At 32.4% G+C, this 12,958-nt stretch overlaps 1 protein-coding gene across 6 annotated transcripts in view; it reads right to left on the minus strand.

The window, feature by feature from the left end:
- The window catches only part of DPYD (dihydropyrimidine dehydrogenase), an 851,840-nt gene that overhangs the window by 622,686 nt on the left and 216,196 nt on the right, over positions 1-12,958 (minus strand). For all 6 annotated transcript variants that reach the window (XM_032248001.1, XM_032248002.1, XM_032248005.1 and 3 more), the window contains one exon: positions 9,503-9,664. In XM_032248001.1, the coding sequence (XP_032103892.1) occupies positions 9,503-9,664 (162 nt within the window). The remainder of the gene's footprint in view (positions 1-9,502; positions 9,665-12,958) is intronic.

Here is a 12,958-nt window from a genome sequence, read left to right on the forward strand (position 1 = left end):
ATTTGTGCTCCTATCCAGCCCAAAACTGACCTTCTCTATGGGGATTGTCATGGTAGTGTAAATTTCCAGTCAATAATTTTTCATATTAAACTCACTGTTGATTTTTTTATCGCATTTTAGGATATTATTTTATACATGTTAATTGTAATGGCCTGATTATAATATTATTTATGTTTCATTAGGATAAAGTCAGATACCATCAGGGGAGTCTTTGGATTCTCACTAATAGATTAGCTTTCTTAATATAGTATCTACCTTTCTGTTTCTCATTTGAGTGAATTTTGTGTCCTTCTTTGCACGCCCCCTATGGCTTTGTAGCAGGTATGCACTCACCTTCACTCAACAATACTCCCATCCCTCTCTCCTATTGCAGAACCAAGTTTCTTAAAGCCCAGGGCTCCATCCAACGTGATTAGTGATATCACAGAACCAAATCACTGTGCCATAGACACATGCCCAAAACACTTGCTGTACAGCTTTCTCTGCTTCTTTCTGTCACTTTCTATAAGCCTCAGCTCTGTATAGTAGTTGCAACAATTTTTCAAAAAACTTTCTTTGAGGTGTAGTTGAGTTCAGTCCTCTACCATGCAAGATGTTTTTGGCAATTACCCTAGACCACTCCCCAGCAGAAGCTACCAGAGAATAACCTTAGTCTCCATGCTTTTATACCATTTCTGGCCCAAAAGTTATTTATATGTCCTTTTCAGTTCACCTCTTAATTTTTCTACTTTCATTACATTTTATTTATCATTATTATTTGGAGAAAAATGGGTGGCTAAAATGTTTACTTATAGCATCATGCCTTTTACAAGTGATTTATGCTAATACAATAATATATTTTACACTACCTTATATTATTATTCATCAAATATTTTAATGAAAGTATATACTTTTTTTAAGTTGTTGAAGCTTAAGCCAATGAATCTTTTAAACTGTAAATTGCTCAGGAAATTGTATGTATTTACATTTATTTTTAAAAACTAATCTAGAAAAGAATAACAGCAAATAATTTTGACCAAGCAACTTTGGTAAATTTCAAAGTTATTGCCCCCAAATCACTGCAGATTATTTTTAAGCTCTGGATATTAAGATATGGTTTTAAAACAAACTAAAATATTTTTTGTGATGAAAATCATCTAACAATTCATCCAGTCCCACAGTTCTATTATAAATCATTATGTCAGTGAGGGATATTTTTAATAGATTTCTAAAGATTTTTGGAGAATAATGTCAGATATTTAGTGAAATCTATCAAGACATTATTCTTTTCTATTAATCATTGCATTAAGACTAAAAGGAGAGACACAAATCAAGTCTTGAAAGATGTTACTTGTATTTGCATTCTGATAGACACATTTTACCAGGATAAAAAAAAAACATTTTATTATTATTTTTAAATTTATTATACTTTAAGTTCTGGGGTACATGTGCAGGTCATGCAGGTTTCTTACATAGGTATACACATGCCATGTTGGTGGTTTGCTGCATCCATCACCCCGTCATCTACATTAGTGCTTAATGCATATTTTTTTCTGTATCTTATTCCCTCAGAAATAATTCAACTTTGTGTTTGTGGGTTGAGTGTGGGTGAAAAACGTTCACAAATAATTGATGGTACTATTTTAAATAGCAGTAGTATAAAGAAATCTCATTTAAAGTGTTAAACTTTGGGATAATAGACCAAGTGTGATATATCATTAACAACTATAGTCTAATCTATATCCTATTTATAAATGACCTACAAAAAGTATTAGCTATAAATATTAGTAACTTTCATTATCATGATAATTTATCTTAGTTTTAGATTACAAACTGAAATGACAGATTTTATTGATCAGTTTGTCAAACTGTATCATAAATGTGCTGGGTTTATTCCTAAACTTACTTGTATACCAGCTTTCCCAAAATCACACCTAGGCATGCCAAAATAAAATAAAACTGCAGGTAAACACTTAAGGCTTCAAGGCCCTTCGTCACATAGACCTTTTTTTTTTTGAGACAGTCTCACTCAGTTGCCAGGCTGGAGTGCAGTGGTGTGATCTCGGCTCACTGCAAGCCCCACCTCCTGGCCTCAAGTGATTTTCCTGCCTCAGCCTCCTGAGTACCTCGGATTACAGGTATGTGTCACTATATCTGGTTAATTTTTGTATTTTCAGTAGAGATAGGGTTTCATATTGTTGGTCAGGATGGTATCAAACTACTGACCTTATGATCCACCCACCTCAGCCTCCCAAAGTGCTGAGATTACAGGCATGAGCCACTGTGCCCAGCCCACATAGACCCCTTCTAAGGCCCTGTATTTAACTTTTTCAGTAGTGTTTTAATGTAATTTCTAAAGTAGTAACCCAACATTTTGTTATTTGAAGCACCATAAAACTTAGATTCACTTCTGGTTACAGAATAATACTTCCATTGTCAAAAGAAGAAAAGAAACAAAGGAAAATTATTTTGTAAAGTACATAAGCTAAAAAACAAACAAACAAACAAACTCTTAAGCCATATGAGTTGGTCTCACCCAACTTATTTCAATGTAGTTGCTTCATATCTAACAGAAAACACAATGATGACCAGGTATATTTGGCTAGCCTAGAAGATGCAACAGACACTGCTGTGGCCTTACAGCCAGAAAACCAGGGTTTACACTGAGCCTTTGTCTTTGACTAGTAGCATTATCTGGGGCAAGTAAGTGTTTGTGAAATAATGAAAATTAAACCACTAGCTTTGTATTCTAGATTTGACTCTCACTAGATGTGAGGTTGTGGAAGTTAACTAATTTCATGGAGTTTCCTGTTACTCATACGTAAAATAGAGATAATAACATCACTTGGAGAGTTATTCTGAGGATTAGTGAAGCCCTAAATAAAATACTTAACATTGTGCAGGACACTGGGAGATTTTTTTAACATTGACTGTGATTTTTAATCACTTTGATTCTTAGTTTCCTTATGTCCAAAATGGAAAAATCAGTACCTGGTTTTGTATGCCCTCAAGGATTGTTTATCAGCATTTTAGAATGAAATATTACAAAAATGCACTGAAGCACTATACAAGTACACTGTAACTGCATTTCTCCCTACTTGATACTTTCCTTTGCACTAAGGTCTAATCACATCCAAAACCAACTGACAAAAATTAATGAAGACTGGACTATAAGTCCAAGGATGCCAATGTAAACACATATGTCTTATTACATTTACTTCATTATTTCAATTGTTGGCTTTAATTATTTCCTGAGAAACTACAATGTTTCTTAGGACTTGTAGTAAAAAAGCAGTCTACAACAACACATAGTACTGATCGATGCCCAATCAATGTTAGTTTGATTAACTGAATCGTTACCTAGAGGGCTGTTATTACACTGGGTATTCACATAAGCCAGTTTGCCTGGGGTGGTCATAGTTTACGCCTGCTGTACTGGACTGATTATTAATAATGTCCTGATCATTCTCTAACCTATCTCAGTCATTTGATTATCTTACCTATAAAGCAATCAACATAATACACAGCTACACTATTTCCAGCCTCACTTTTCAGTTTATGCACAAATATCTTTTTGATGACCGCTTTTAATTTGGGGCTTCCACTTAATATTTCTGTCTCCACTCTTCTATTTGATAAATGAAATTTAACACAGAAATGCATTATTTCAGAGCAGACCTGCAATATTCTATTGTTCATCAGAATACATATTTCTATATTCTCATCAAATATACTTGTAGAATACAAAGTTTAAGAATTTTAGTGACTTCCATATCCAAGGTGAAGATAGGGTAGAAGTAATATTTGCTCTATTAAAACAATCACATACTAATTTGAGTGAACAAGTTCTTTCTCCATTCCCAGTTCTTCAAAACTATTTATCATGTTTAAGTAAAGCATAAATGTTGATGTAATTTAAATAATTGTTCAATTTTCTTCAATGCAGTCTCATAACATCTGCCATTTTAATTGTATTAGTGTATATTTACTAAACTAATTTAACTTGAATTGTGTCTACCCTTAACAAAATATAGAAATAAATGTTTACAGACCCTTGGAATATATAGTATGTTATTTCTTTAGCCCTTAAGAAAAAATCCCATCTTCATGTTACTAAGGCATAAGAATAGTTAAAAGAAAATTCAGAAAATGGTAGTTCAAAAATAAAACACACATCAGATACGTTATAAAAATATATTATAAACTGTAGCAATTAATATAGTTTGTATTAGTCAATGGATACATGAAGAGATCAATGTAAAAAAATAATGAGATGATTTATAACTAACTAGGGGTTGGGAGGATGGGAGAAGGATGCCATTAGGAGAAATATCTAATGTAGATGATGGGGTGATGGATGCAGCAGACTACCATGGCATATGTATACCTACATAACAAACCTGCAGGTTTTGCACATGTACCCCAGATCTTAAAACATAATGAAAAAAAAAAAGAACTCCCAATCCTGCCAAAAAAAAAAAAAGACAAATTTATACACATTATCTTACTATATAAAGTCAGAGGTATTACATCACAACATATACTACATAATGTGCAAAGAATATGTTTTTAAAAGATGAGGAAGATGGATAGCCAAATAAACAGATGAGAAAGTTTCTAAATTTCAACGCTCATTTGAGAATTACACATTATTTATACAACTATTTCTTAGAAAATATAAAACATAGGCCAGATTCATCAATTAATCAGAGTGCTTGATTTGAGAAGGGAATATGATGGACTTTAAAGTTTTATCTGTAATATATGTTCAATCTGAAGCAAATAAAACAAAATACATTTTATCAATTATATAAAAAATCTTCAATTTTTAAATTTTTCATTATAATAAATACATATTAGTTGCATAAATATGATGAATATATATTATTCATATACATGTTGTAAATAGTGTATGGTGTACACATGATATTTTGATAGACACATGCAATGTGTAATGATCAAGTCAGGGTAAGTGGGATATCCAACACCTCAAGCATTTGTCATTTTTTAGTGTTAATGAAAAATCCAATTCAATTCCAAATAGTTAATGGGTACAAAAATACAGTTAGATAGAACAAGATCTACTGTTCAGTAGCACAAGAGTGTAACTATAATCATTTATTGTATATTTCAAAATAATTATTGCATTACGACAAATAGTATATACTGATACAACAAGAAATAAGTCAAATGAGAGGTGATAGTTTAGAAACCTGCTGAGAGACAAAACTTAAAGTAAAATTAAAAAAAAAATAACATATTTTTAAAAACAAAGAAAAATCTAAAGATAACTCTTTACTGAATGAGTCACCTGATTTCATCTAGAATTGCATGTCAGTTTCATTCTCTTTTTTGGCTTAAAACAACAGAAATTTCTTTCATTTTTTAATATTTCAATAGTTTTGGGGAACAGGTGATTTTTTTGTCAGATTGATAAGTTCTTCAGTAGTGATTTCTGAGATATTGGTGCACCCATCACACAAATAGTGTACACTGTATCCAATGTGTAGTCTCTTATCCCTCATCCTCCCATCACCATTCCCCTTCCCCCAAGTCCATGAAGCCTACTGCATCATTCTTATGTTCTGTGTCCTCACACTTTAGCTTCTACTTATGAGTGAGAACATGCAATGTTTGGTTTTCCATTCTCGAGTTACTATACTTAGAAAAATGGTCTCAAACACCATCCAGCTTGTGGCAAACGCCATTATTTTGATCCTTTTTATGGCTGAGTAGTATTCCATGGTATGTATGCTGTGTGTGTGTGTGTGTGTGTGTGTGTGTGTGTGTGCGTGTGTGTGCGTTTACACACATTTTCACTATCCACTCATTGACTGATGGACTGATGTGTATTTCGGAGTGTTCCATATTGTTGCAATTGCAAATTGTGCTGCTATAAACATGTGTGTTCAAGTGTCTTTTTTATATAATAACTTCTTTTCCTCTGGGTAGATACCAGTAGTGGGATTGCTAGATCAAATGGTAGATCAACTTTTAGTTCTTTAATAAATCTCCACACTGTTTTCCATAGTGGTTGTAATAGTTTACATTCCCACCAGCAGGGTAGAAGTGTTCCATTTTCACCACATCCACACCAAAATCTATTATTTATTGATTTTTAAATTATGAACTGCTCTTGCAGGAGTAAGGTGGTATTACATTCTAGTTTTGATTTGCATTTCTGTGATGTTTAGTGATGTTGAGAATTTTTTCACATTTTTGGCGGTCATCTGTCTATCTTCTTTTAAGAACTGTCTATCTGTGTCCTTAGCCTACTTTTTGGTGGAAGTTTTTTTCTTGCTGATCTGTTTGAGTTTCTTGTAGATTCTGGATATTAGTAATATAAAAGTATAAAATCTAAATAAAAGTAAATTGCTAAGAGGTATATATCATAAAATGGTATATTTCACATGTATTAGAAAAATCTTTGAAAATGGTTTGGTAAAATAAATTCTATATTTAGATACCAATATCATAATCCAGTATATTCCCAAAAATTCAAAATTGAGGTGGTAATTTTAATTATAAATTTTCCAGCTCTAATTCATTTTGACACACAGTCAAATTTTGGAAGATTGGAATTTTAATTTTAACATTTCTAAATTGCCTCCATAACTTTTTACTTAGTAGAAGAGAACTGATTTGACCTGCAGCTAATTTTCCACATAAAATCATTTTTTTTTTCAAATTTTAGGCAATGGGTAGAAAGATGCATTCTCATTTCTTTCTCCTTTTGCAACAATTCATTAATTAAATTTCAGAAGCAATGAGAGTCCAGGTGGTCTATTAATTGTAATCTATATATGTTTCTTTAAAAATTCCAATAAACACACAAATAATTTTTAAAACTAAATTTTCAAGAGTTATATTTGTACAGAGAAATTTTAAAACTATCATGAGAGATAAAATTGATATTAAACTATTATTTCCAAGTTATTCTACTGAAACAATGTTATGATAGAATTATAATATTAGTAGGGGAAAAAATGCCTTCTAGAGTGAGTCACAGTCAACCTTGTAGCCTGTTTATTGCATGAACATACCAGTGTGTGAAGCAAGGTCACTTCTTCACACTGCAAATGTGGAAACGGCAAAAGGATGAATAGTAATGATAACACAGTACCCACCCCAACTTTGCCAAAAAAAAAAAAAAAAAAAAAAGCAGCAGCTGGCCTCCTGATTCTACAGCAGGCTATGCATCATGTGATTTATTTCTTTTCCACTATGGTCTTTCCAAATCACATGTTCATGTTCAAATGGAGAAGAATAATGTATGTACCTAACCAATAATGGCAGACTACTGAGTTGATATTTTTTAAAAATCGCTTATAATTCACAGGAAAAACAATTTTGAAAAATACCATACTATTTTAATCTTCTTTCCTAACCTTTGCTTAATTTAGTTGAAAAAATAGGTTTGTATTTCTCTAAAGGTCAAAAATCAATCATTGTTTTATCAAACAATCAAAACATAAAATTATTTGCATCACGTTACACTTCAACTTAAATACTCATGTCAATAGTTTAGTAATTTGAAGAACAGTAACATTTTGCACTTACACTTTTTTTCCTTGAATATCAGTGAAAAAGAAGTTACTCATTTTTTTTAATCTTCCTAATAACTTTGATAGTTGGATAAACTGAAGCAAACCACACACTGACCTAGGGAATACAGGATTTTCTACAACCAGGTACCCTAAACAGCCAACTCCCCCAAAAAAGACAAAAAGCTTTTCTAAGTAGTTCGCACAGGGACATTTTTTATTCGTAATTTGATATTGAAATCATACTTATATAAAGTATAATAGGAATGGAATAGGCAGATATATTCCCATTCTATATCCTTGATTCATTAAAATGCATTTATTGCAGTCCTAATCTATGCATAACTCTTCATTAGGTGATACTTATAGCAAGACCTAAGTGTGACCACTTTCAAATTTTAGTGAGTTTCTAATGATTTCTGTACTGAGAGCACATGTGATGCCCTGTCTTAAACAGACTCTGCTCTGGGAATGAGTGGTAGAACCAAGTAAGAGTTCCCAGATGGATAGTGTTCCCAGAGAATAGAACTAAAACCATGTGAGAGTCTCCAGAGAAATTATGTGTTTCTCTCTCTCTCTCCCTTTCTCCCTCTCTGTCTCGCTCTCTCTCTTTCTCTCTCTCTGTCTCTCTCACACACACACACACAAACATACACACACACCTCATCAGATCACTGACAAACTAATAATATCATTTTAATTCATTTGTTTTAAAATGTTGTGTTAGTTGATATACATAGTATGTGATCTTTCACTTACTGCATTCTGTGAAAGCTTGCCCCAGTTTAATGAAGAGCCAATGGGTCCCCAAAGAAAGATGAGGAGGAATTCAAGTGAATCTTCTCCATCAACTAAGGATTTTCACGGGTTGTAAAGATCATACTTTGTACTGGTCAGGTAAGCCTAATGCAATTCTGAATTTGGTAAGAAAAGAAATTAAATCCCAGAATTTATTGCAACAATTCACAACCTCAAATTGTTTCTCTTTCCTTATTCCCAGGAGCTCTTCTTTAGAATTAACTTGTCAGAAAGCAGGAAGGGAATAACCCTGATTTATTACTAAAAGCAAAGTGAGACTTAAGCTTGAGGAATATTGTGGGAAGGGTCCTAGAATGAAAGAACACGTGTGTTTACATTGACAAAACCAGATCAGTAAATCATTAACTGAAAATCTAGTGTTGGCAGGCGTTTAATTTGACCTTCTAGACAACTAGTCCCCAAATATTATAAAATCTTACTGTATCTCCTTCATATAAGCTGATCATTTAAATGATACATGGGGATTAACCTGCTTGTTGACTGCAAATAGGAGACCTCAGAGAGACCAAGAGTGTCTGGAGAACCAGAGTCCTTTACAAATGATTCATTAAAGAGAAAGCCAGGATCAAAGTCTATGGGATAAATAGTAAAAAGTGTTTCCATTTTATTTCATTATGTATTTTTCATCCAAATAACAGACCTGATTCCAAACTATAAGTTCACCATATTTAATGACACTCTTAATGTTGTTAAATAGCATTACTCAGTTTCAGGGTTTTTGAAATTTCTCTAACCTTTATTACTCAAAGAATATAACAAAATACGCTGTATTTCAAGCTTTAAAGATTAAAGAGAGTTTCAGGGAAAGGAATTTGTTAAGGAATATAGCCTTTTCATCAGAGGGTCTCCTTGCCATACGTCAATATAAAGTTAATGAATAAGTTCTATTTTCAGATCATCTAATTTATATAATTTCACTCCAAGTATTTTAATAACCTGCTGGGATTGCAACTAATTTGACATACAGTTTTAGTTTTAGAAACTTCATTTTTCTAGCCAAGCTGCTGAATAAAAATAAACTTTGTTGTACAAAACATACTTGAGCTGTGTGTCACACTAAAAATGTTGGGTATCAACAGAGCATCAAGGACTAAAGTTAATTTAAAGTACTTGTGCATGGTGTTGGTAGTGTGGGGAAGCAATGTGTATATAATACATACCTCAGTAGCAAATTGCTGCAATCCACCAATATTAATGGGTCCCTCTTCAGTGGCATGTAAATTGCATCCACCTACACAAAGATCAGATGTTGGACATACCATTCCACAAGTCAGACCAAGTGGGTTGTCAGAAAAAATCATCTTAGCAGCTCCGTAATAGTTCTGCAAAATTAATACAAAATAAAATTTTACTACATAAAAATATACTTTAAACATCCAAATTATGACAAACATATTATTTTGTCCACTAGGTAATTAGATTGAAGATAATGATGTGTATAAGATGCATAGGTTTCAATATTACTATCAGGAACCATCAATTAAAACTTAGCAGAAAATGTGACACATAGTAAGAGTCAATGCATAGTATATTGATAAATGAATAACTACCAACTTTAGAAAACTGAAGTTTAAAATATAAATGTTCTGTAAATAGTTTTCATTTACAAGTCATCTAACTATATCTTGTCACAAATTGTTTCATTTTTTAACAAATGTAAGTAAGATAGCATTGTTTGAACAGACCCACAACCTAAAAGTTAAAACAACAACAAAAAGGTTGTACTCAGGTTATCCTCCACTTAACTAAATTAAAAGCAGCCAGAGCTCTCATTATTTTTGGAACACAATTTGGTCATAAATTGGAACACCATATCATTATTTCCTGAAGAAATAATAAATGATAAGCTGAATATCTGGGAAAATTTTTCCTCTAATCAAAAGTAAGAATTGCATCTGACCAGTACTCCTGAAAACTATGAAGTACATTAAAAATAACAAAAGTCTGACAAATTTTAATAGTCAAGAGAAGCCTAAAGACACATGATAAATAAATGTATTGTGGTAATTTTGATGATATCCTGGAAGAAAAAAATGTAAAAATTAAGAAAATCTGAATAAACTACAGACTTTAGTTAATAATAATGTATCAATATTGTTTCATTAATTGCAACAAATGTACCATACTAATGTAGGGTGTTAATAATAGGGGTAATTATTATATAGCAGTGTGTATATGGGAACTCTCTGCGCTACTGTCACAATTTTTCTATAAATCTAAAACTGCTCTAAAATACATTTTAAGAATGGAGTTAATAGAATACACTTAATAATATAAACAATGCATTTAATTTTCCTTTGTCTTTTATTTAAAATAATTTTAAGTTCTTTGAAAGTATACACACTGCTTCCATGAAAAGCCTCAGACGTAAGTACAAATTCCAGTTGATTACTGAACACTGACAGCAAAAAAAAATGACATTAACTATTGACTCTTTTATATATTCCCAGCACTTTAAAAGACTTTTATTTACTATTATCACAAATTATTTTATTTACTCTTATCATCCCTCACTAAATAGGATGTCCATTACTCAATCAAAAATTCCTAGACACAAGAAGATACAGGACCAAATGCCTGATAATAAGAAGAAAACAATAACTAAAATAAGCAAATACCTATGTGATCCAGAAATTTGAGTCAGAAAAAAAAAAGACTTTTAAAAATAATCTTAATAAAAAATCAGAAAAAGAAAAAAAGTAGCACCAGAATACTGGATTCTGTTTAAAAAGAATCAAACTGACATTTTACAACTAAATAAACATTTTAAAATAAAAGCTAGTGCATAGCTTTCACAGCATTCATGGTGGTTTAACAGTATTTGTCTTGTCATGCTCTTCTTCAGCAAAAACAGTTACATCTGTCACATAAGAATGGTTCTTATACATATATTTTCCTAATATATAGTAAGAATGTAGTATGAAATTCAATTCACAAGTAATAAGCCTGAAATATAAAGGGCAAATAATTAGCAAAGGATCATAAAGCAGATAAGTAGCAGAGATAGGATTCATACTAAAGCATACTGTCCAAGACTCAATAGTTTACAGAATCTATTTACAGTGGTCTTATTTAGCTACAGTTGATATCATATAAACACACACCACATGCATACACACACAGAAGTGCTATTCAATATAAGCTGCAGGACATATAGCTAGCCCATTAGATACATTACACTTTATATTTAATGAGTTTTTATTACATAGTTCTTTCAGTTGTGGTCTTTTCATCAGTTCAATGAAAAGTTATAGTGAGTTAAAAATCTATTTCTTTTAATTAAGAGATGAGGATCTGTTTCTCCCCCCAAATTGGATCAGATTTACCTCTGTGTTTGTCAGAGTCTTTGGTAAGTGTCTCTAAAACAGGTTAGCAATAAATCATCAAGCTGTCAAAAGTATAGTATTCAAAAGTCAACACAGAAATATCTTACACATAGAGAAGAAAAATGTGTGAAAGATAATATTCACTTCATTAATAAATAAAGAATAGACAGTAAAATCTGAGTCAAGGGCATTTGAGGCCGCCCTGGCTTAGCTGGCAAATTCTATAAAACATTTAAGTAACAGTTTATGCCAATTTTTCACAAATACTTCTAGAACATACAAGAGGGATTTATCTCAGGAATGCAAGGCTGGTTTATAATAAAATATAAGATAGCAGTAGAATAAAAGACAAAAAATCACACAATCATATTAAAAGATGCAGAAAAGGCACTTGACAAATTCAATATCCAACATGACAAAAGCTCTGAAAAAACTACAAATAGAAACTTCATCACTTTAATAAAAGGCCTCTACAAAAACCCACAGTTAACATCTGATTTTATAGTGAAAACTGAATGCTTTCCTCCAAGATCAGGACAGAAATGTTCACCGTATTAGTCACAGAGTCAAAGTTCTCCAGAGACACAGAATAGGGTGTGTGTGTGCGTGTGTGCGTGTGTGCGTGTGTGTGTGTGTGTGTATGTATACATGTGTGCACATATATATATATATGTGAGATTTAATATAGGAAACTGGTACACAATTAGAAACCTACAAATTTCCAAGATCTGCAATTTGAGTCAGCCAGCTGGAGGCACAGAAGATCCAAAGTTTTAGTTCAAGTCTGAGTTGGAAGGCCTGAGAACCAGCTAAGTTTTAGTTTTAGTTGTAGTCTGAAAATAGGGGAGAAAGCCAATGTTTCACTTCAAAGGTAGTCAGACAGGAAGAATTCTGTATTACTCAGGGTGAGGCTAGCCTTTTTGTTTTATTCAGTCCTTTAACTGATTACATGAAGCTCACCCACACTAGGGAGGGCTATCTGCTTTACTAATGTACTGATTTAAATGTCAATTTCATTAGAAAACACTCTCACAGAAACATCCAGAATAATATTTAACCAAATACTTGGGCACACAAAGGTCCAATCAATTAGATACAGAAAATCAGCCATCACACTGAATTACAACTTCTATTCAACACAGTATTTGAAATTTTTACTAGATAATTAGGCATGAAAGGAAGGAGGAAGGGACAGAGGGGGAAGGTAAAGAGAGAAGGGGAGACACACACAGACACGCGCGCGCGCACACACACACACACACACACACACACACACACACACACACACAC

Source organism: Sapajus apella, unplaced genomic scaffold (assembly GCF_009761245.1).
Source record: "Sapajus apella isolate SASKATOON/1434 unplaced genomic scaffold, GSC_monkey_1.0 scaffold64, whole genome shotgun sequence".
In the NCBI taxonomy this organism is placed as follows: domain Eukaryota; kingdom Metazoa; phylum Chordata; class Mammalia; order Primates; family Cebidae; genus Sapajus; species Sapajus apella.